The following is a 26,901-nucleotide window of genomic DNA, read 5'->3' on the forward strand; positions in this document are numbered from 1 at the left end:
TACATGTGATAAAACATGTTTATGCTTTTCTTAATAACATTACACCACAGTCTAGTATATACAGTCACGAAGCTCAATACGTAGTAAATATGCATCCATAGATAGTTTCTAACCACTAGGATCGCTAATATCGCCTCATTACAGACAATGCGAAATAGTACCGGCACAGTCTATTGTTCCTAGCACCCTCACAACTCAAGCTTCGTGACTGTATATACTATACTATTACACACTGTGTTGTTGTTGCTTAGTCAACTGTCCGAAAACAGGTCTGAACCTCACATGTGATACCAAGAATGCACCACTAATGAGGTAACTAAGCCAGGACATAATGGGGTAGGGTGGCCAGTTCCTTTCCCCCTCCATTGAATACATCGCTGACTAGCTACATATTACACTAGTCAGATTTCAGATGCATACAAACAATTATTGTTCTTCCTCTGACACATATAGTCAAGTGAGATGCACTGCCTGATATTATAATTATATGTAGGGTAAAGCTGCCTATTTCCGTGACACTTTTTTAAAATTGCAGGTCAGTCAAAGCTTTGCCGTTCGACCACAGCGCCAGACATCTTTCTCGAATTTGAGACATCGGTGAACTTCCTAGCAAGATACCCAATCCCGTGACATTTAATGAAAAAAACGTATCACGGAATTAGGGATATCACGGAATTGGGCAACTTTACCCTACATATCAGCCAAAACCTCAATCAGAGGATAAACATTGTGTATATAACACCATACTAATTATAAGGTCCCGAGCCAAATAACGCCATGTATACCTTTAACGCCACCCTATTAAAATTTGTTAACTACATAAGTTTTCGGTAGTGCACTACTGTAGCCTGCATTCGCATGCAATCTAGTGATGAAATGAATTACTTGCTGTCCGCTGACATTTACGAGTGACACTATATTCCATCATTTTCCTGTTGTGTGTTGATAGTGAATGGCTGTTCTTATATCAAGGTTAGAGGCAATATTTTATTTTGTGTGTTGAGCAAATAATAACTATATTAAACTATATATTTTCGTGATTCTTAAACATTCTTCTATGTATAGAAATTATTTGCTATCTATAAAATTTGAAAATGTTTGAGAAACAGGCATGTCATGTTATCTAGTACTCAGTAGCGCTTTAATGCCATGTGGCGTTAAAGGTCTACAGACAAAATTTTAGGTTATGCTAGTACAGCATCAGTGTGAAAACCTCAGGAAAATCACTAAGCTTTCAACTTACAAATGTTCAGAATGTGCAGTGCTTATCGAACTCTTATATATTTTTTTTTTATTTTACATAACTCAATTTTTTGTTTTACTTATTGGAAAACATTCATATTAAACTAAGGTAAATGCTTTTGTGTTTAATAACTTTCTACTGTGTCACATTGTCTCTTTTTTTTTAAAAGTAATTAGTCACTGGAAAACATATTTTCTTAATCCATCTGGTGTTTCAGTTTCAGATCAAGAATCGTTCATTAGTATTGAGTGATTTTGTACTTTTTATTAACAGAAACTCAAATTTAGTCGCTTAGTTCAATTTGTGTTGCTTAGGAAAAATAATTCATTAACAATTATAAATATATAGATTACTAGAAAGTAGGTGGCGTTAATTGGACAACCTGTTCCTAATAACGCCAGTTTACAAAGTTTTCCTATTTGAGTTCTAATTCTTGTTCGGTATATAATATATCCATTTTCATTGTGCTATATTGTAAAGATAAGATTACAGTTTCTATTTCACAATTTTCGTGTTTGCAGGCCTACATAACTTATTTCCAGAGCAAAAGTGACTGAAGTGTTAAGGTGGCGTTATTTGGTACGTGTACCTTAGTACTGTCTATTAATGTACCTTTTTAGTTAAGAAATTTTACTTCCTGACCCGTAGAAAAATGTATTACTAGTTCAATGGTAAGATTGAAATTACAGTTTTAAATATAACCTCTTGTACAAAAGAAAATATTGGAGTTAGCTGCTTGGTAGTGTGCTAGCTTTTCACTCGGGATAACCGTGATATCATCTTCGACGTTTATGCTTTTACTCAGTCAAATGCCAAGACTATCCCATAAAAATATTTGTTTTTATATTTAAATATTGTCTTTTCACTTCACCAAAAAAACTACGTCTCAAGTGGAAACAATTATTAAATAACGCAATAAATTAATTAATCTATAATATTATTGTCGCAATTAGAGGACGCATATTCAGATACACTTCGAAATACTCAAAGTTTCTCCATGTATAATCAACAGTAACCGCAGATTATTTGTAACATGGCGCAATAAGACAAATACAAGATTTCCTACATTGCAATTAATATACATTTCAAGTTGTGAATAAAATTACTGCAAAATAAAGGGTGGGGCATGGGAACCAAGTGTTTTTGGAATGGCTTGTACTCAGTCATTATGAAAGGGAGAGACGTGCGGCATGTGACATTTTCTTCCGTGGCTCATAGCATTTCACCTGCAGCTGGCATCATGGAGCAGTGGACGCATGTTTGCGTATGATTGTTTTGTTAGAAATGGCGAGTCGGTGAGCTGGATACGGCGTGAGTTTTGCTACAGATTCAATATTAATCGCAATGATTCTGTTCCCGTGCGTGATACAATCTTATGTTGGGTTAAAAAATCTTAAAAAAAAAGGCGCAATACTAAAGAATAAATCGCCCGGCCCCCAACACAGAGTCCGTACTCCAGAAAATTTTCAGTCAGACAAGCGATAATGCGCAGCCCAGGCCGCTCTGCTCGAAGACATTCAGCTGCTCTTGGAATAAGCAATCATACGGTAAGACGGATTTTGCATGGCGATTTACATTTACACCCAAACAAGATGGGTGGTTTCAGCAATATGGGGCCACGGCGCATATCTTCAGAGCGTCAATGGCAGTTCTTTGCCTCCTGTTTTCCAATCGTCTCATTTCGAGATTTGGTGATGTTCCATGGCTCCCTCGGTCCCCTGACTTGTCCACGTGATTTTTTTTATGCGGGTACCTAAAGGCACGTGTTTACGAAGATAAGCCTCGAATATTAGATGAATTAAAAGACACAATACGTCAACACATCACCCGAATCAACAGAGATCCCCTGGAAAGAATAGGGGTGAATTTTCGTCAGCGCCTTAAACAATGCATCAACACAGACGGACATCACATGCCAGATGTAATTTTCCGCTCATAATTGAAATGGTATGTTCTCACAAACGTTATTCTACCAATAAAATGTGTTGAAAACAAAAACTTACTGTTTTATGATTATTTTAAAAACACTTTGTTCCTATGCCCCACTCTGTATTAAACGCTGTAACAATAATAAATGTTTGACAATTCTCTTCAAAGTTATTTTCAAAATCTTTAATCTACGTTATACGAAACAATTAAAGTTAAATTCTTATCCTCCCATTTAGGATAAAAAAAATTAATATGAGTACCGTGATATTATTTGAGATATAATAATGCTCAAACTTGAATATAAGTAAGATACCTAAATAGAGTTTTGTATAAAATTTTGAATATATTTTATCCCTAACGTTTAACTAATTTTGTTACGTCTTGCATATTTGCAGCATAACCACTGAATTGAAAACTTGGCTCCTGCATTAAAACAGTTTTAAGATTTATTCAAAGTTAATAAGTAAACTGAACTATATCATGAAAATAACAATGAACGTGATAGTTTTTTCGTTATCATCGCATGTGAAGAAAGCAAATTTAATTAGTCAGTCTATTAAAAAGATGTCATCAACAAAAAGCGTATAAGTTTCAGTTTCGTATCTTTTTAAATAAAATTTGGACACCGATAGATATTTAAATGAAAGGCAGACGTTCAATTAAATTGTATTTACAATATACTTTGTGTTATTATAAAACAAATGTTTTCTCTCAAATTTTGAAGTACAGCATATTTGAAGAATATTTTAGAAAAGAGCTGAAGATTCTGGTTTTCTCACACATTTTTGTTATTTGAAAGGACCAGAAACAGAGCACGAACAGCATGATGGAAACTTAAATTCATCCACAGCAGTTGAACTGCCATCTTCCTTTAACGCCAGCATTCTCTTGTATACATACTTCTGTACACACTTCGTCTTGTAGCCAGAAGGAAACGAAGAGGACAGGGAACATTCTCCTGAATGCCTAAAAACACAGAAGTACAATTAATCATAATTCGTTAGTAGATCTTTCGTTACTAAATAATAAGATACGTCGGAATATTATAGTCGCGACGCTGTTATTCCCAGCCTGACTCCTCCTCTTTGCTTACGTCCTGGGAAGTGAAGGCTCTATAAAGTCTAGGTAGGTAGTATCGTTCGCCATTTTTGTTCTTTCGTTGCCGAGCTACCATACGAGGAATCTATTTTCCACACCGTTAAACATTATCATGTCGTAGCTCCTATGATAATAAATCAAACGCATTGTAATTCAGCAAATAATTGAGCGGCAAATAACGTCTTCGTGTGCTTTCTGCGAACGCCAACGAAAGAGCTAAAATGCGCGCGATTATATTAAGTATTTATCGAGCCTTAAGAAATGAATAACGTCTTCCTCAGCGAATCACAAGACGCACACGTTTAAATGTAGCCGATCTGCAACGCGATTGACTGCCGGAAATTAGAGCGACTGGACTATAATTATATGACTTTTTTGTGTTAAATTCTATCGTACCTGGTTTACATGTTTCGACCTATTATGGGTCATCCTCAGAACTGGTCGTTGTTGGTCTTGGCGCCTCTTGTTTTGCTTCCTGTGAGGGTGTGTTCGTGTGGTGTAATGTGGAGTCAAAGAGTGTGTGTTCTCAAATTGAGTTGTGTGTTGAGAATTTCATTGGGGTGTGTTTTTGTGTGTCTATATATTTCATATTGTTCTAGTATGTTTAGTTTCTGGCTTTTTGGTTGAATGTGTAGTATTTCCATGTCTGTGTTGATGTCTCTGTAGGTGTGGTTAGGGTACACGGGAAAAACGATCAAGGTCCATCAAAAATCGAAATTGATTTTACAATGCTATCTTATAGTGGAAAGGAAGTACTATCATGTGGTCTAGCTATTAATAACAAATCATCGTTCTTGACATTCCACTACGTCAATTTCCATTAAATACACACATAACAAAGTATTAAGTGCTTAAACTTTAAAATTCGTTTTTCTCGAAACTTTCTAAAATGGACCTTGATCGTTATTCCCGTGTACCCTTCATTTGTGATGTGTTCTGCGTATGTGGAGGTGTTTTGTAATTTTCTTATGGCTGTGATATATTCTTTGTAACGTGTTTGAAATGATTTGCCTGTCTGTCCTATGTAGAAGTTGTTGCAGATGTTACATTTGAGTTTGTATACCCCTGTGCGGTTGTATTTGTTTGTGTTGTTTGTGTGTTGAGATGTTTTTGTAGAGTGTTATTTGTTCTGTATGCGATGTTGTAATTTAATTTCTTGAACGAGGTTGCAATCTTGTGTGTACATGAAATATACAGACACACAAAAACACACCCCAATGAAATTCTCAACACACAACTCAATTTCAGAACACATACACTCTTTGACTCCACATTACACCACACGAACACACCCTCACAGGAAGCAAAAACAAGAGTCGCCAAGACCATCAAGACCAGTTCTGAAGGAAAACCCATAATAGGTCGAAACATGTAAACCAGGTACGATAGAATTTAACACAATACAGTCATATAATACATATTCCGAAGTGATACAGTGTTAAAAGTTGTGTAGTCAAGATGTATAATAAGATACGGTTAAATTCAATTCATAAGCATAACTTTTTCAAGTGCCTAAGCAAATTATTTTATTTTCTTCTTCTTCTTCCTTTCAGGACCAGTAACCACTGGTTTATTCCGACCTCAGTTTTCAGAGAACTATAAGCCTATAATCTAATAACAGTAATCTTTTTCTTCATCAGCATTAGTTGTCACTGACCTATTCAGTCTATGTTGTAATGATATCAAATTATTTGAAGCCAACCGTTAAAAATAGTGATATCTAACTTCTACAAATCACATTTAAATGAATGTTGATGTAAGTTAAGCAATGGAAAATCTAAATCAGATCTACTGTGTATTGAGACTGTGTAGAGTTTGGCGCCGACTTTTTTAAATATTGGGTGGACAAGATTTTGCACAAAAGTCTCAGAGTCCACCACGTGTACTAACGGTTAGCATGTCTGACCGTGAAACGAGCGGACCCGGATTCAAATAGTGGTTGAAACAAGTTACCTGCCTAAGGTTTTTTCGGGGTTTTATCTCAACCCATTAAGAACAAATGCTGGGTAACTTTTGGCAATGCATTTGTTTTTGTTAATACAATATGAAACATAAACTGGCCGTATACTGTATATCGATTGTAAAATGACAGCATCCATTGATAATAAGAAAGGCTATGGAATAGTTCTACCATATAAACTGCAGTTTCACCATTTTTTACTTCTGTCCTGATCCATCTTTCAAACAAATTAAGACGAGAAATCAAGTCAATACTCGTAATAGTTTTGGGAAAAGTGTACCTTGTTATTTACAAAGTGCATATTTAAAGTAAATATTTAAATAAATAACTTATATAAGTTAACAGTATCTAATGAAAATGTACGTACCTTCTAAAAGATCTAAATAATATGCCATCAGAATATCAATAATGTTACAATGGAATTTTTTAATATTATAATGATAGGCCCAAAAAAAATCTAGAAACAAATTTAACAATTTTTAACACGCAGGTAGCAACATTCTTACTTAGGCCTATGGAATCAGGATGGCGCGCCGCAAGGTCCATCGCTGGAGAAACAAAGCGTAATACAGCAGTGCGGTATGTACCCTAGCCCATTACAGGAAATATCAATTAAATCGTCATTTCCTTGCTCGGGATCCGAACCATGTACGCTGAATTCATGGCCAATTATCCTATCATCTGAACCCTTAAAATTTACTTCAGGAATAATCATTACAGGTATTTATTCACTTAATGAATGGACAGATGGCTAGTTTGTCGCGAAAGTTGCTGATGAACTGATCATATATGGAATATGATGATTAAGGGTTACATAATTCGGTAGAAAGCGGGACGTGACCATTTGTAATTCGTAACGTTCAGAATTTGCAACTTGTCCGGATTCCAATGTTATAGAAAATGGTGACCGGAATGAAGGTTAAATAGATGATGATGATGATGATGATGATGATGATGATGATGATGATGATGATTGATAGGCAAGAAAAACATATGGAATGAAAGCTAAATGGACACAGCAATCAGCTTTATATTTAACACCATAGAAAAATATTACCACTATTTCTACTGCCAAAAATATCACTACCAGTAAGAGAGATACTGAGAAATATTTGTATGGTGAAATACAAATTTAATAGAATATTTACTCACCAATTTTTGTAAAAGAAATTCGTACTTAAAGGAATACTTACTCACAAATTTCCACTCGAATTCCCTGCTTATCGTCTTCATTGTTCACAATATATTGTTTATTTCCGTCTTTATTTTCTCCTACTTTGGGAAAGATGATTTGCGACTAGAAATAAAAGAAACATATAAAATTAATAATTTAATTGTAGTTAATGTGCAAAAAGGAATATAAGCTTATCCTAAGAAGTGATAACTCGTATCTACAAAAAATGGCCATTTGGTTTAAATGCATTATTATTTAGAATAATTATGTTATTATTAAGTTTACAAAATAGGACAGTTAACTAATATTTTGTCCTCGAGTAGAAGATCTTGCAAAGCTAAAATATGTATAAGTAGTTTTTTTTTTTGAGAGAAATTTCTGATTCACCTGCAAATTCACATATACGAGGTAGGGTAAGGAGAGGTATTTTCGTGATATAGGTATATCCGTGATAATTTTTGCTAAAGCTTTCAAGATTATGTCTACTGTAGAAAATAGTTCTAGCGTCTGCTAGTAATACTGCATTATTTCACGGATGGCAACACATTATTAATTCTTCCATCTTAGTTTGCTTGTGCTGGCCATGACAAAAAGTTGTATTGTGCGCTACGTATTTTCTTAAGAATTTGGGTAGTTTTTGAACTGCTTGTAGTGTTGCAATGATTACTGAGCACATATTTAAAGTAAGAAGTCCATACTTGTGTTATACTGTAGTACTTGAGTTCCTCTAACTATAAGTATATTTAGATTATATTATTGATGTTAATGGCGTCAATTAAAGCGTAGGAAATGGATGCGATTTCTTAGCTTTCTTCGCGTGAAAATAATGGCTGCCGAACAAGCCTCATTATTTCGGCCCATAGCAAAGTTCCTGTACCTTTGCCAGAAAAACTTATTTGAAGAAAATTATTCCCCTTAAAACGTACTTCAATTCTATCTATGTATTTTTTTATTAATTTAGTGCCTACCACGAAATTACCTACCTATTGTGCTTTTAGGTCTAACATGGGTAAAGAGAGAATTAAATACATAAAATACGATGCAATCAACTTATTGCAGCCGCCAAAATGGTGAGGGAGCAGAAAGTATCTAACTACGAGTATAAAGCTACAAAAAAAGAAGAAAAAAAAACAAACAATCAAACAAAAAATGAATGTGTCATGAAGTTCACTCAAAGATTTCATGAACAGAAATGATGGTAATGGAAATTAGACTCCTAAATTAGGAAGGCTTTTTGCTCTTACCTGTGATCTGAAGTACGGCTGTATATTAATTATACGAGGGTGGATCGGAAAGTAACGTACAATAATTAAGAAAAAACTTTTGTGCGAGATCGTGCGTATTTGCTTGGTTTCCGCACAAAACCAATCCGGGGAAAGTCTAAAATTCCACATTCAGTATTCCCAACCTAACACACATAACAATTTCCCTCTTCTTACCGCTTAAGTGACATATTGATTTTACTGCTTTAGGCTTTTAACATATTATTTTTAGAGACGTTCAATATAGTAATAATTATAAATTGGAAACTTACCACTGCAATTTCACCTAAATTGCACTGTTAATTATTGTTTTTAAATATTTGCAAAAATTAAGTAAACTCTACAACTCCACTAAAGTTACTGCATTCGTGATGCAAGTAACATTAAGGAAGCCGTGATAAAATCAACAAGATTCCAGACTCATCATAGACTGGGGGAAAAAGACAGAAGTATATCACGGCCTGCTGGAGTATAGTAAACACAGAAAACATTTTAAAGCAACAATGTTGAAGATAGATATTTTTGTTTTCCAAAATTGCCGTCATTGAACAGAAACCAAGTTGGAGATTTCATTGCAACTAATTAGAAATTCCTCTTTCAGGTATGTAATAAACGATCTTCGCACAAAATAATGTACGATACACGATCGGTATGTTTTCTTTCAATTCTCGAAAATTAAAAAAGCTCAACTACGTTTCGATTTTTCAAACTTTTCCTCGAACATGAAAACTTCAACATACCGCTCTTGTAACGCATATTACTATTAATAGGTAAACAAAAATAAAAAAAATACCGAAATGAACTCACGTCTTTGAGCTACTTTTCTACATAAGTGGGAAATGTGTCCACTAGTGGGAGAAATACTACTGAAGGAAAAAAATGCGAGAACTGTATTATTAATATTTAAAAAAATTTAGCATTTATAAACTTTTAAGAAAATAAAATACAAGCTGATTAGTGACTTTGCTAAAATGAAACCAAGGCGTTACACTTTGCTACATTATCGGTTGTTACTTATTGTAAATACAAGTATAATGTTTTGTTAATTTAAATTAAAACTTCTTTATCAATAAAATAGTGTGTGTTCAACCTACGTTCTATTAACAATAAGTTCATGCAAATGACGTATCTTATAAGTAGAATAAGAAGTTAAAAACTAGGTGTGGAAGCTAGAAATGTACTGTAAAGTGAAAGTAAACTCAGCCATGAAACAAACAAAAAAAAAACATTTCAGCTCTACTTGTGACTAAAAATAATAAGAAATACTTAAGAAATTGAGAAAAATAATGAACTTTAAAAATATTTTCAGTGTATCTGATATAATGGTTTAAACCTTTCTTTCCATGGCCAAGTTTATCCTCCAATCAAGTTTAAGACAGTTTACAGTATGGAATATTGTTCATTTCAGAGGAAATAGTAAGGGAGTACGCCACGCAATATAGCCTATGAGGTCTTCCTGAAAAAAGCTTTCCTCTCCCCCAAACAAAAAGTGAAATGACTCCCCTCACTTCATCATATGTTGTGACATATTTTTAATACTCCACGCGAGTGTTGATCGAATATAATATCTCAGGAGAATGTTACAAGTAATTCATTTAATTTGTATTGTATACTTCTTAATTTCAATTCAGGAATCCGCCTCTGAGCACGAGTTCTACTCTAAAGTTTTTCTGTATATATTATATTTTATGTTACAAAACAAAACAAAATAAATAAATGTCACCTGTATTATTTTATTTTAATGATTATTTTATTCTAGGACTCATATTCTTTAACCAGTATAAATAAAACGTTTTATGAATACAGAACTGAAAAAGGAAACCAATGTTGAAATAAACACAATATAAAGAAAGATTTATCGGATGTTTTGTTGTAACAGTGAAAGTAGCGGTTTAAATTATTTTCTAAACGGTAACAAACATATTTTCGTTGATTCAAGTGGTTTAGAGCAGCGTTGTCAGACACAGCCTAAACGGAGCGGAGCGCTCCACTATAACTCGTTATGTGCTCCGGTGCTTCCACAGACATAAGCAAGTTCACGCTCCGACTGGACGTCTCTAGCACCACAACCGGTTTCGGAGCTTACAACTCTGACACTACTGGTTTAGAGAATAAATTATTAAATTTGTGTATAAAAAAATCCTTACCCTCGAAGGACAGAGATAACTTTCGGTTTCTCCCATCCTCGACATGATAGTATTCTGAAAGAAAAAATGGAAACACATTTAAAAGCGCAAATGATATAGGGCGTTCAATTTAAAAAAGGGCCTGTCATAGACAGTTACAGCATACAATGGAAATTATGTCCTTTCATTTAAATGCATTTGTCCACAACAATTGATTGTTGCTTGGTTACTAATTATGACGTATACATATGACGTAGGAATATAATATAGGTACAGAGCGATCCACTTAAATCTTCACAATTTTAATGACTTATAACTTCTGAATCAATAATAGCAAACGTGTGGAATCTGTTCCGAATTACAGAGTAACTGTGGGAGATTCCTCAAAGTAAATGTTGCAAATGTCTTCCACCTACATCCATACACAACTGTACTCATAGCACCATATTCCGTGACGTTCTCCGAAGTGTATCCTCGTCAATGTTGCTGAGTTCATTCCTAATGGCCTCATGGAATTCAGCAAGTGACCGTTCTTTATTCTTGTATACTCTATCCTTAAGTTAGCCCCGTAAGAAGAAGTCCGGAAAGGTTAAGTCAGGTGATCTGGGAGGCCACAGATTTTCTGAGATTAGGCGATCACCGAAGAAGCTGGCTATAAGTTTCATGGAATATTTGACGTAAATTATGACATAAGCTGGCTGTCTCGTGGCTCAATAGGCGCAATTATTTCTTTAGTGAGTTCATTAAACGTCCTCATCAACACAATCTTGACTCATTGCAGGTCTGTTTTTTCCGCTCTCGCTGAGGAGCGAGCCAGTTGTCTTCTGCTTTCTTGCCATGTGGATCAAATTGTTGGTCTGGTTGGAACATTGCGCACACAGAATTCTCTTCGAATGTTCGTTGTGTTTAATCAAGGAATTTGTCTTCCAATGCTCTTTCAAATAAAACACGCTGCCGAATTGAGAACTGCATGTTCGTGTTATGACTGCAAAAACTAGAGACTGCGAACTAACTACTAATAGTCAACAACAGTCATAATAGTCAACAATGGATGATGAGCACCAACATAGATTCTCCCAGAACCACTGAGATCATTAAACTCAATTTCAAGTTTATACTAGCTTCAAAAGGAAAATTATAACACATTAAAATTGTAAAGGTTTATACTGATCGCTCTGTATTACTACTATAATCAAAATATACACATAGTTATGTTTTATGTTATTTACTGTTCAATGTGTAATCCTCTTCTAAAGTATAACAGCATTAGAGAGCAAAACCAACTTCAACGTCAAAAATTTCAGAAAAGAATTTATTTTTATTTTCGTAAAATATTTGTGTATCTGTCATTTTTTGTCTCACTTCTGAAGTTCACGCGTTTAGACCAGGAATAGAAACCCTTACAGGCATCAAATTAATGCAAGTTTCATTACATGAATCCCATTATGTTATTTGAAGTAAGGTGATATACTACTACAGTGGTTTTGTACTGTGGACAGCAAGGTCAGTTGTGAATTATACAGAAAATAAGCAACTGCAACATGGAATTAGAATAATTCCGAAAAAAAAAATTATTCATAAACTAGCCGTACCCTTGCGCTCCGCTGCACCCGTTAGAAATAAATATAAAGTAATTACATAATTAAAATAGGACATTTGTTCCGGGGAACATTCGTGTTTGATAGAAGGATAAATCGTTTATTATGTTACTTAATTTAAATTGTATTAAAAAAATTAAAATGGTATCATTTTGATCCAGAGACCACTCATTTGGTCATAAAAATTATTTTAGGAAATACAGGAAACGAATGCCTATCAAGTTTTCTGTGCATAAGAAGCTATTTTAATCTTACCTGTCCTCGATTCACTCAGAAGTTACTGTAATAACATTATAGGCCTAGCATTATGTCCATCTAGAGAAACTACACTTCCCAATGGTGAATTAATAATTAATTATACAAATCGGTTAATTTAGCTTCCAATATTACTTCATACAAACACAGAAACATTCTCTGTAGGCTACAGTATGTTTCATAGCTGTCGATTGTTGTTGTCCAAGGCCCCTTATAGACGGAGTCATTTGTTTTTTATTTCAGTACACCGCCTTATATGGCGTTGTTATTGTAGTTTTTAAACTCATTTATCTCATTAAATATAAGTCCTATCAAAATTTTGCATATGATAAAACTTATCGGAAATTATTTTTAAAGAAACGTTTGTTATGTAATATTTTTCATGAAAATTAATAATAAAGGAGATATTTCTATTTATTTAATTCAAGCTCCCCTTTTAAATAAAATATTTTGAATGCATATAGCCTAAAATCTAAGTTACAACGAACTTAATTTATATTCCAAATTTCATATAAATCGGTTCAGCCATTATCACGTGAAAAGGTAACAAACATCCAGACAGACAGACAGACATACAAACAAAAATGTCAAAAAAGCGATTTTCGGTTTCAGGACGGTTAATTATATATGTTAGGACCAATTATTTTTAGAAAATCGAAAATTACCAGAAAAATTTCGGCTACAGATTTATTATTAGTATAGATTGTATTTGACACAAAGAATTGCATCTGGACAGACTGTGATTTTGTACCAGGTATACTGAGCTGCAAAAGAAATTCTGATACGAAATTATATCGTTTTCCGAACACTTCAGCAAAGATGTCAACGTGGAAAGCTATTTTCGTGAGATTAATTTTCTTTTAACATGTAAATGCGATTTTTATGACATGTTCACATTATTATTCAATATTAATTGACTTCAAATTATTCATATACTTTTATTTTACAACTTTAATAACAATACAGTACTACACAAAAATAGTGAAACTGCAGTTTATTCCACAGCCTTCCTTACTATCCATGAATGCTGTCATTTTACAACCGATATACAGTATATGGCCAGTTTATGTTTCATATTGTATTAATAAAAAGCATCAATTACAAATATAAACCTAACATTGTATTATAAATACTGATACAGAACTGAAAATTAAATATAATTGAAACATTTAAGTACACATTTCTTCTTTGCATGGAATAAAAACTATTTAGAAAATTCAGGCTAGTTCAGTGTATTTGTATCAGATTTGTATAATTATTTTATTGCAATGCCTTCTGTGATCTCTATTTCTATTGTTTCCTAAGGGCGAAGTCCTCGTAACACGATAAATCACAGTCTAGTATAAAAAGTCACGAAGCTTGAGTTCATGAGGTACTAGGAACAATAGACTGTGCAGGTACTGTTTCGCATTGTCTGTGATTAGGCGATAGTAGCGATCCTAGTGGTTAGCAACTATCTATGGATGCATATATTTTCTTACATATTGAGCTTCGTGGCTGTAGATACTAGACTGTGATAATATTTCAAATCGGTAGCGACTTCGACTCGGCATTACTTTTGCAGCCCAGTGTAGCATGTGTCGCAGAAGGACGATACTCTAGCCTTTACACTAACGATGTGAAACACGTAGAGTAGACGAATATAAAATTTGAACAACTCTGATATAGTTAATTATTAAGTAATATAAAATTTCACTTTAAGTTATATTTCTAAATGATGATAATTTTGTTTCTTTCGTTTTAGGCAATGCATTTATTTGACACACAAGAAATGTTCACCTATTTTTCTTCAGACAAAAGATCATAATATTCACTTAGGTCCATTCTCTCTGTCTCTACTATATTCATATAGGGATTATACATGGAACATTTATTTTCAAGAATTCTTCATACCGTTGCCAAGTTTACGGACATAATTTATTTTTTCAACCTGATATTATATGACAAGTTAGAGTCCCATGATGTAGATTTAGCACCAGATCGGGCCTCCATATCAGATAACGCAGAACATCAAACTGAAAACGGATAAACATCTAATATTCTAGACGGGAATTCAATCTGCAAGCTTGTCTACCATGCGATGTCGTAGTAGTTCAACGTTGCTACAGAATTCCGGTCGTTTTGAAGAGAACACTAGCCAAGCTACGATTGTGTGTGTGTGTGCGTGTGTTGTGAAGTTGGTTTCTTCTGAACCGACGCATGCAACGTGCGGGGTGCGAGGCCCTCCTCGCACAAATCCGGACTACACGAGAGATAGTGAGTGGTTTCTATGGCTGCGAGGTGCGCAGACCTCGTATCTCGCAATTATAGGAACCACTCACTATCTTTCGTGTAGTCCGGATTTGTGCGAGGCGGGCCTCGCACCCCGCACGTTGCATGCGTCGGTTCAGAAAAACCAAGGCTTAAGAGTCACACAAACTTACCGGCATTTCCTTCGGTACTTGTGATTCAACCCCAAATATATCTCCATGCTTTCCTTTCTCTTTCTCGAGAATTTCTTTTATTTTGGCTCTGAAAATATATAATTCATACAAGAGAAATGCTACAAAAACAACATTCCAATAATGTTCTTAAATATGAGGGGTTCACAACCAGAGTGGACCAAGTCCATCTGGAATAGAGTCTTAGTTCTTGGCTCACGCTTATGGACTTTGTGATGGCAATGAATAAATCAAAGTTTTCTTCATCCGAGATTGTATTAATCCACAAACTGATCACTGGTGGACTTGGTCCACTCTGGTTGTGAGCCCCTCATATAATACTTTGGTCTCCTATAACGTTACGTTTAAATGCATGATTTAATATTTTTATTTAGTTATATAACGACGCTGTATCAAGTACTGGGTTATTTAGCGTCAATGGAATTGACGCGATAGCGAGGTGGTATTTGGCGAGATGAGGCCGAGGATTCGCCATAGATTATCTGACATTCGCTTTATGATTTGGGAAAATCTCGGGGAAAAAACCAATCAGGTAATCAGCCCAAGCGAGAATCGAACCCACGCCCGAGTGCACCCTAGATCAGCAGACAAACGCGCCTACCGCCTGAGCTATACCGGTGGCTGATTTAAAATTCAGCTGCCTAAAGCGAAAAAGTAAATTAATACAATTTTATGATACATGTAGGTATTATTCTATCGGAAAATAAACATATCTGTTCAAATGAGAGATTAAATGTAAGAGAATTAATGCTGGAATTTTCATATATTGCAATCAGAATTCGAATTAGACCACATAGAAAGAATGGAACAGTTTTACTTCTTCCAACAAAAAACTGAATACCCAGAAACTTCCTTTTCAGACAGAGGAAACTACTTACTTAAGAAATATAAATTTATAATCTTTCATATGATTTAAAATTTTAATAAATATGCTACGTGATATCCTACATTTTAAATTTTATAAACGCCTGATTTATCTTTTATTGAAACTATGCCCTACAGAATACTTTATCACATATTTAATTTGAATTTATTCATTTTCGTACATTATGTAGCCTACTAGAAAGAGGATATAAATATCAGTGAACGAAGAGTGCGTAATTGCTACGTTGCAACCTACATGTCATGAAACAAAACTGAAATTCAACGAAGTCTATGATTTTAAATTACGGCGTTCAAGTTACCGCAGAAATAATGCCACTGTTATTAGGAGCTATTATTTCTCTTTCAATGACTTGTTCCGTGTGAAGTACGATTTATATTCTCTTATGTGAATCATCATTCCCTTCTTTCTTCATTGAATTGTCATTTATTTGGACTTTGTCATTTAGTTTTAGTCATATAGCTTTGTATTTATGCGTCTTCTCCTTTTGTAACAAAACTGAGCCAACAACAGACACAAAAATGAGTGAAACTTCTATCCCATTTAGTCACAGTTCCTAAGTTCACTTCATAAAAACACAGTGCAAACATTAAACAAGTGGAACACATCCACTGGCTGTGAAAAAGAGAAATATTAATTTCTTCGCGGAATTTTGAAACTAAATCCTATGTATTTGTATTTACAAACGCGCCCAAAACCATTTAATTTGTCCCGACATAACCTGTACATCTCAGACATTTGGTTTCCATAGCCTTTATCACTGTTAGATATTTTACTTCTACACTTCGGTCCAATGCTTTATAATATGACAATATCCAAATTCCCAAACATACAATTTGATAATGTTCCTTATTTAAAAAAATCTATTAAAAATTGTTGTCAACAGAGAAAATTTAGAGTTCAATTATTGTGAAATGTTTTTTCTTTCTTCTCTTTACTTTTATTACTTTTTACTCCGTTATTCAATAAAATGTCTTAACATTAACTTATGTGGAATGCCCCCTGAGCACGAGTATGCAACTTACTCTTTCTGGGGGTGCTAGAGAAGTCTTATATAAAAAAATTAATATGTATCTTTGTTCTGGCAATAAAGTATTATTATTATTATTATTATTATTATTATTATTATTATTATTATTATTATTATACGAATTGCTACATAATTTGTCTGACCTGATACAATTCTGACTCATTATAGTATTAATGATTCAAGTGCAACTCTAGTAACTCTTTGCATTAAATAATATGGAGGTTAGTAGGTCAGGTTAGGTTAGGTCACGTTAGAATGGCACCGAGAGCGCCAATAAGATACGAACGATTTTAATAATTAATAACCTTGAACTAATTTTATATATTTCAATTATTGCTCCACATGTACAGTATAACGAGAGGACATGAGAGATTCATGCACGATTAGTAACATTTTCAAAATGACTAGTGCGAATAGCAATACAATGATTTAAACACGTTCCTTAAAATTGTCAATAACTTTCTGGCACATGTCAGATATAGACTCGACAAAGTTCTGCAGCACACAGACGGTTCTAAAACGATTAAAACCACTGTAACATAAACTTCCAAGCTTGCTTTCTGTTCTCCAACAATAGCATGAGGTTTTGGCACATGTATTTCTCTGATACTTACATAGGATAATCCGCTACGTTATCACAAAAAGAATTTCCAGTTCCGCATGCGTTATCGGCAGGCTTCGTTGCTTGAGGATCTCTTTTCCGTCGATCTGTAGAATGAAATAAATTTAACTCTCTAAGTATTCGAAACATGATTAACATAATATTATTTAAATGTGAGAATGTACGAGCATTATTATTTTCTACGTTCAGTTATATATAAAAAGTAATTAATCAAATTGCTTCTACACATGCAACAATTTGTTCATATATTTTAAATATGTTATCTTATATTGTGTTATATCGATGGGCCAGTTCAAAAGGAAATAAAATTCAAAATTTAAAGTTCTGAGAAAACTTAATTTTAAAGTTTCATCTTGCTATGAAAAATCCAAGGATGACTGAAAATGCTCCAAATTTTGTTAACCATGTTTCAGGTAATACTGGAAGTTCCAATTAGTTATGTTGATTGGATTTTTTACAGCAACATGAAACTTTAAAATGAATTTAATTTGAGTATTTTTCTCTTTTGAACTGGCCCGAATATAATATAATGTAATGTAATATAATATAAATTATATTATATAATATAGTATAATATAATATAATATAATATAATATAATATAATATAATATAATATAATATAATATAGTGTAATGTAATATAATATAATATAATATAATATACAATAATATAATATAATATATGATATAATATAATATATGAAAGCTAAAACAGTGTTTCATAAATATTCCTCGAGTTGCATAGACCCCTACAATTATACATGTTGCTGAAACTTACCTGTTGATCGAGCTTGAACCGTGACTCCGAAATATAACACCTGTTAAAAAACAGAAGGTTATTTTAATATCAACATACAGAAAAGAGGAAAATATCTTTTTCTTTAAAGTCTACGTAATTATATACAAAGTTGTACCTATTATTTCAAGTTAAACACATTTATTTCAATACAGAAAAGAGGAAAATATCTTTTTCTTTAAAGTCTATGTAATTATATACAAAGTTGTACCTATTATTTCAAGTTAAACACATTTATTTCAATCATAATTTTATTTTGATTATGTTAATTTATAGATTAAAAAACAATTAAGATTTTGTGTCGAAAAGGTTTCACATCCAATGTTAAATTATTTTTTAAAATGTGTATAAAAGTTTTTTTTTTTTTTTAAGTTCTGACAAATATTTTCTTAGAACATGGTACTAAACGAAAAAAGTAGGAAATTTGCACTCCAGTGTTTAATTATTTTGAAAGAAAATAATTGCAGTTACTCATTGTGGATATCAATAAACTTGTCAAGTTCTGCTTTAGGATTAATAAAAATTGTGTTTGCCTATCTGCTATAATTCTGGAGAAAATTCATTTTCTTTTGAGGTAAGGTAAAGCAAACAAAACAGCTGGCGATTGTACCAAGTCTCCTGAAACAACTTTTTTGAAGTATAAGAAATCGAAAATGAAATAACAGACAAACAAGGAATATTAAACAAGTGGCCAAAATATGTAGAAGTGTTATATGAGCCAAGGAATTGTCCAGATGACTTAGAATTAGCTATAAAAGACGAAGCAGCCGCATCGTAAGACGAAAAGGGATTTTCTGTTTTAAGGGAAGAAGTTGAATTAGCGCTTAAGAAAATGAAGAATGGGATAATAAAATGAATTGATGGAATCCTAATTGAATTACTGGAATGCTTGAGCTAAGACAATTCTATCATTATGCAACAAAATATATGAGGAAGGCGAATAGTTTGAAGATTTTAAGGAGACAATGTTGCTTCCAATACCTAATAAAAAGAATGACAAGAAGTGTAGCGAGTTCAGACTATCAGCCTGATATCATACTCAGCGAAGATTCTCTTACGAATAAGGAAGATGGAAGAACAGTTGGAAGAAGAGCAGTTTAGCTTCAGGAAGGGAAAAGGTACGAGAGATGCAATTGGACTGCTACGAACAATCGACGAAAGATACTTAGAGAAAAATAAAGAAGTGTTTATAGTATTTGTGGACTTACGAAAAAACTTCTGACAACGTGGATTGGAATAAATTGCTGGGAACCCTAAAGAAAATTTGTGTACATTGGAAAGAGAGAAAGCTGTTCAGTAATCTTTATATGAAACAACGAGTCAAAGTCAGGGCAGGAGAAGAAATGTCAGAAGGAAGCGAAATAGAGAGAGGAGTACGTGAAGGATCCCTTTTATCACCTACCCTGTTCAACATCTACTTGGAAGATTTAGTGAAGAATTATTTTCGAAAAGTGGGAGGAGTGATAGCAGAAGGTAGAAGAATAAAGTGCATAAGATTTGCTGATGATATGGCGTTGTTAGCAGGAGAGGAGACGATACTAAGGGATATGCTATTGGAGCTAAATAACAGCTGTGAGCAGTATGGGATGAAGATAAATACAAATAGGACGAAGACCATGGTTGTCGGAATAAAAATAAAGAAGGCAAGCTTGTGAATTCTTAATGAGGCAGTACAGCAAGTGAACAGCTTCAAATACTTTGGATGAAGCCCTACTATAACCAGTAACATAGCTGCAGCCAAGAAGTCAAAAGGAGGATATCAATGACAAAGGAAGCTTTTAGTAGAAAAAGAAGCATCTTCTGCGAACCTCTGGAAAAAGAACTAAGGAAGAGACTAGTGAAGTGCTTTGTATGGAGTGTGGCATTGTATGGGGCAGAAATATGAACATTACAACCGACGACGTAAAGAGAAGTGAAAGAAGCATTTGAAATGTGGATATGGAGAAGAATATGAAGTGGACAGACAGACAGAATAAGAAATGAAGCTGTGCTGGAAAGAGTGGGTGAAGAAAGAATGATGCTGAAACTGATCAGGAAGAGGAAAATGAATTAGTTGGGTCACTGGCTGAGAAGAAACTGCCTGCTGAAGGATGCACTGGAAGGAATGGTGAACAGGAGAAGAGTTCGTGGTAGAACACGATATCAAATGGTAGACGACATTAAGATATATGGATCACATGAGGAGAAAAAGAGGAACGCAGGAAATAGGTAAGATTGGAGAAAGCTGGGTTTGCAGTGAAAGACCTGCCCTTGGGCAGAACACTATGAATGAATGAATAAATAAGAACAGTTTATGAAATCCCATTAGGGCAAGGATTTCCTGTAACGCATATTATAGGGCTAGTTCAATTACTCACATTTGGCGGGCCAATCAAATTGAGATTCTTGCCTGCTTTCCCTGACTTCCTCTGGTTAATTTCTTACTCTCTGTTTGTGCCTTCGGTTTTTACACTACATAAAGTAAAATATACACTATACATAGATATATTCCTGCTCACTCACATGCTTTATTTATATGAAGGACAGAGTTACCCTAGCAGGGATAGATTGAAGTATTAGGAACGTTTAAAAATAGTTCAATTAAAAGTAAATTAATATTCAGTGCAATAAAACGTTTATAGTTTTATTTTCACGTTGATATGAATTATTACAAATTTACTATACAAATAAAAACACAATATGCTAAGAGAAAAATAAATTTTCTGAATTTTGTTGCTGAAGGGCGTTAATTGTCACTCTGAATGAACCCCCATATTAAATTTAATATTCTGGTAATTCCTTTATACCGTCCGTATACCTCAAAACTGATAGAAATCTTGAATTCAGGTTTTCTTGAGTATCAATATCGTTGAAGGTTGCTCGCTCTGTCGCACATAAGGAAAAACATTAATATGCTCGGAAGGAAATAATCACTCCTTCGTTGCTTGGAGATAACTTTGTTAACGACACTATATATATTTTTTTCTTTCCTTACACGATAACATTACGGCTCAGTTGCTTTTCTGTTTACAAGAAATTTCACGTTTACCTGTCTGATGTTTAGAATAATATTTCATTCAACAATAACATAGTCGTTCTTTATTTTTCTTTATTTTGTTTTGTTTTGAAGAGCCTCCAAACATGCTGCATGTACACACATTCGTTTAACCCACTTCGAGCAGTGTACTGCATTTTATATGTAATGAATTACTCATGAAAATATAATACATGGCATTTAATTAATACTTTTTTAAATACAGACAAGCTAGGAGAAAATCCACAAACGATTAGGGAAAACACGGGAATTTTACTGGACGCAAGTAAAGAGATAGGTTTGGAAGTAAATCCCGAAAAGACAAAGTATATGATTATGTCCCGTGACGAGAATATTGTACGAAATGGAAATATAAAAATTGTAAATTTATCTTTTGAAGAGGTGGAGTAGTTCAAATATCTTGGAGCAACAGTAACAAATATATATGATACTCGGGAGGAAATTAAACACAGAATAAATATGGAAAATGCATTTTATTATTCGGTTGAGAAGCCTTTATCTTCCATTCTGCTGTCAAAAAATCTTAAAGTTATAATTTATAAAACAGTTATATTACCGGTTGTTCTTTATGGTTGTGAAACTTGGACTCTCACTTTGAGAGAGGAACATGGGTTAAGGGTGTTTGAGAATAAGGTGCTTAGGAAAATATTTGGGGCTAAGAGTGATGAAGTTACAGGAGAATGGAGAAAGTTACACAACACAGAACTGCACGCATTGTATTCTTCACCTGACATAATTAGGAACAATAAATCTAGGCGTTTGAGATGGACAGGGCATGTAGCACGTATGGGCGAATCCAGAAATGCATATAGAGTGTTAGTTGGGAGGCCGGAGGAAAAACGACCTTTAGGGAGGCCCAGACGTAGATGGGAAGATAATATTAAAATGGATTTGAGGGAGGTGGGATATGATGATAGAGAATGGATTATTCTTGCACAGGATAGGGACCAATGGCGGGCTTATGTGAGGGCGGCAATGTTCCTCCGGGTTCCTTAAAAGCCAGTAAGTAAGTAAGACAAACATAAAAATACAAACGTTAAAGAGTATAGAAAGAGAAGACAGAAATAGAGAAAGAGATAGTAAACAAAAATATGTCAAAAGGAAAAAAAAGGGAATGTATAAAAAATGTAAATTGGTAGAAGGAAGGGATAATAAAAGTTCTCACATATGAAGGAAATAAAGATCGCAAGAAAGAATTAGGAAAAAATTAATGAATTATTTAAAAATTAAAGAAAGTAGAAAACGAGAATGGTAATAAATTAAAATATAATAAAGGTGAGAATAATGTACCTCCGGGTTCCTTAAAAGCCAGTAAGTAAGTAAGACAAACATAAAAATACAAACGCTAAAGGGTATAGAAAGAGAAGACAGAAATAGAGGAAGAGATAGTAAACAAAAATATGTCAAAAGGAAAAAAGAAGGAATGTATAAAAATGTAAATTGGTAGAAGGAAGGGATAATAAAAGTTCTCACATATGAAGGAAATAAAGATCGCAAGAAAGAACTAGGAAAAAATTAAAGAAGTAGAAAACGAGAATAGTAATAAATTAAAATATAACAAAGGTGAGAATAATATAAATGAGTAAGAAAAGAAATTGAATTAGGAACGAAGGTAACAGAGAAAGAAAAAATGAAACATAGACTAAGATAAGTAAGGACGAAAGAAGGAAAGACAGAACAAAAAGGAAAGAGAGAGCAGATACAATACATTAGTAATGTAAATGAAATTACATAGAAAAAACAAACATGGAGAGAAAAAAGACAGAAAAAGAAGGAAAATAAATGGATATGAAAAGGGAAGAAGAAAATACAACATTTATATAATGTAATTAAAAAATAAACTATAAAGTGACAGAATCATAAAAAGCACAGAGGAAAGACGGAAGGAGAGACAGATAAAAATAATAAAGAACGAAATAAAAGAAAGTGATATGATGAAGGTAGGAGAAACTACATTAATTATATAATGTAAATAAAAAAATAAATAAAGTAAAGTGACAGAACGTATAAAAAATGACTGATGTAGAGAGAAAAAAAAAAAAGCAAAAGAAAGAAAAATAGCAACAGGAGGCAAAGAAGTATGAAAGAAAATAGTGGAAGAGAAAATGGAAGAAGAAAAAAGAAGAGATATAAAAAGGGAGGAGAACAAACAATAATTATATAATGCAATTAAAGAAATGAAGTAGAAAGTGAAAGATGTGTAAAAAAGAAAACAGCAGAGATGGAAACAAAGACGTATATAAAAATATAGAAAAAAGAAAGAAATGAATAAATAAAGAGGGGAAATAGAATAAATTAGTTGAGTATAAAGAAGTAAAGTAGAAAATGATAGATCGTAAAAAAGAACAAATATGGATGGAGAGAGAAAAATGAAGGATATACAGAAAAAGAAATAGAAATAAAAGAAGGAAGGAACGAAAAAGGAAAGAAAGAAAGAAAGAAAGAAAGAAAGAAAGAAAGAAGGAAATAAAGAATAGAAACAGTAAAAATGCAAGAAAATAATGTAAATAAAGAAATAAATTATAAAATAATAAATTGCATAGAAGGAAAAGAGTAAAAACGAAAGTAGAGAGAAAAAAGGAATATGTAAAGAATAAAGAAGGAAATAAAGGAGATGTATTTAAAAAAGAGGAGTAACAAATAAACTGAATTAATAATGTAAATTAAATATTAAGTAGAAAACTATAAAATGTATAGAAAGAAAAGAATAAAGCTGGAAAGAAAAGAGTTAATAAAAAAGAGAGCAGCAAAGAATGAAATAAAGATGAATACAGAAAGAGAGGTGAAAATGAAAATAAATATAAAGGAACGGAACAAAGTAACAAATGACAATTTCGACACTATGAAAGATAGAGATCAAAAATGAAAGAAAGACAGAGATATTAAAAAAGAAGAGATTTGAAAGAAAGGGAGGAAAAAATAAAGTGCATGATTATAATGGATAAATTTGAAAGCGATAACAGTTATAAATAATAAAAACATAGGACGAAAAGAAGAACAAAATGTAAAGAAAGAAACAAAAACTACAGAAAGAAGGAAAAAAATAGATATGTAAATGAGGGTATAATACAAAATATAAGGGGTAAAACTACATTATCTAGCGAAATATATAAGCTTGTACTTGTTATTTGGGAAAAGGAAATTGTACCAGAACAGTGGAAGGAGTCCATAATTGTACCTAATTTTAAGAAGCGGATCAGGACTAACTGTAGTAACTTTCGAGGAATGTCACTTTTGTTGACGACGTACAAAATGTTGTCCAATATTCTTCTGAAAAAATTAACTCCATATGTAGAAGAAATTATTGGGGATCATCAGTATTGTTTTAGGCGTAATAGATCAACTATTGATCAGAATGTTTGTATTCGACAGATATTGAAGAAGAAATGATTTCAAAAAGGCATATGACTCGGTTAAGAGAGAAGTTTTATACTATATTCTTATTGAATTCCCAAGAAACTAGCTCGATTAATTAAATTTATATCAGCGAAACGTACAGCAGAGTTCGTTTAGGCCAGTTTCTGTCAGATGCGTTTCCAATTCACTGTGGGCTAAAGCAAGGAGATGCAATATCACCTTTACTTTTTAACTTTGCTCTAGAGTATGCCATTAGGAAAGTCCAGGATAACAGATAGGGTTTGGAATTGAACGGGTTACATCACCTGCTTCTCTATGTGGATGACGTGAATATGTTTGGAGAAAATCCACAAAGTGTTAGGGAAAACACGGGACTTTTACTTGAAGCAAGTAAGGAGATAGGTTTGGAAGTAAATCCTGAAAAGACGAAGTATATGATTATGTCTCGTGACCAGAACATTGTACGAAATTGAATTATAAAAATTGCCAATTTATTCTTTGAAGAGGTGGAAAAATTCAAATATTTTGGAGCAACAGTAACAAATAATATAAATTACACTCAGGGGGAAATTAAACGCAGAATAATTATGTGAAATGCGTTTTATTATTTGAAGATTTTTACCATCCAATCTGTTCTCAAAAAAGTTAGAATTTATAAGACAGTTACATTACCGATTGTTCTGTATGGTTGTGAAACTTGGACTCTCACTTTGAGAAAGGAACAAAGGTTAAGAGTGTTTGATAATAAGGTGCTCAGAAAGATATTTGGGGCTAAGAGGGATGAAGTTACAGGAGAATGGAGAAAGTTACACAACGCAGAACTGCATGCATTATATTCTTCACTGATATAATTAGGAACATTAAATCCAAACGTTTGAGATGGGCAGGACTGTAGCACGTATGGGCGAATCCAGAAATGCATATAGAATGTTAGTTGGGAGGCCGGAGGGAAAAAGACTTTTGGTGAGTCAGAGACGTAAATGGGAGGATAATATTAAAATGGTTTTGAGGAAGGTGGGATATGATTGTAGAGATTGGATAAATCTTGCTCAGGATAGGGACCGATGGCGGACTTATGTGATGGCGGTAATGAATCTCCGGGTTCCTTAAAAGCCGTAAGTAAGTAACTTCATATTGTAAAAAAATGAAATAAACAAGTAACGTAAAAATGCTAGAATGGGAAAAAGAACGGTAATGAAAAAAGAGAAGGACGACGATAGGAGAAAACAGAAGAGACAGGAAACAAAAATAGATCAATATCATTGCAAACAAGTAAAATTCTTGACTGTTAGGTCGAACGATTATGAAACCATGTCATTTTCGTGAAATCGAAGTTGGTTTATGGTATTGAAAAATATTTTTAATAGTTTACAATATAATTGCCATGCGTGAATAAAAACTGTTTTTTCCACACTGAAGTTAATTCGGCGATGAATTCTCAAATGCAAATATTATGAAAACTTCCGTAGGAGAAAAGAACTCACCAAAATACTGGACACCAACAGCAAACCAGAGACAGAACATCGCGCCATCCTGACCAGGAATTGTGCTGTCCAGGGAAGACTCTGAAATAGAGACAAGGAAAAGTAATATACCTCGTAATATATGAAGTTCAAGTTTACACGTGGAAGGGCTGCTATCTTTCTCCCTGATGGGCAGTTATCAGAACGGACGTCATGTTGAAAGTAGGAATCTAGTTGATTACTTAAGACAAAATGACTTACGTTACCAAAGGATATATTTCCTCCTGAAAAGACTACTCTAAGTAAATGTGCGGTTAACAATAAAAGTAACACTTATGTAAATGAAATTCTAGTTAAGAGAGAACTATCTCAAAAAATATAACAAGGTTACTAAAGGTGTGGTAAGTCAAGGTATTCCAGTCGCGTAACAGTAGGTATGTAAATGAACACCTACCAACAGTCTGATCTCTTCACTGCATAGAAAAGTGACTAATGTTGATATTAATATGCTGATAATGACAGTGACAATGATGATGATAATAATAATAATAATAATAATAATAATAATAATAATAATAAAAATAATTCAGAAATAATTTTCGTTTGTTAATTTCATATTATCCCTGAATT

General features: G+C 33.4%; 1 protein-coding gene across 2 annotated transcripts in view; it reads right to left on the reverse strand.

Annotated features, from left to right (window-relative positions):
• Positions 1-3,815: 3,815 nt before the first annotated feature.
• Positions 3,816-26,901, reverse strand: part of LOC138706325 (protein spaetzle-like) — a 33,812-nt gene continuing 10,726 nt past the window's right edge. For both annotated transcript variants that reach the window (XM_069835461.1, XM_069835460.1), the window contains exons 2-8: positions 26,293-26,373; positions 18,400-18,439; positions 17,614-17,707; positions 15,069-15,156; positions 10,814-10,867; positions 7,424-7,527; positions 3,816-4,138 (exon numbers count right to left, since the gene is read on the reverse strand). In XM_069835461.1, coding sequence (XP_069691562.1) covers positions 3,961-4,138; positions 7,424-7,527; positions 10,814-10,867; positions 15,069-15,156; positions 17,614-17,707; positions 18,400-18,439; positions 26,293-26,340 — 606 coding nt within the window. In that variant the 5' untranslated portion in view covers positions 26,341-26,373 and the 3' untranslated portion in view covers positions 3,816-3,960. The remainder of the gene's footprint in view (positions 4,139-7,423; positions 7,528-10,813; positions 10,868-15,068; positions 15,157-17,613; positions 17,708-18,399; positions 18,440-26,292; positions 26,374-26,901) is intronic.

The sequence above is a fragment of the Periplaneta americana genome, chromosome 9, assembly GCF_040183065.1.
Source record: "Periplaneta americana isolate PAMFEO1 chromosome 9, P.americana_PAMFEO1_priV1, whole genome shotgun sequence".
Lineage (NCBI taxonomy): Eukaryota > Metazoa > Arthropoda > Insecta > Blattodea > Blattidae > Periplaneta > Periplaneta americana.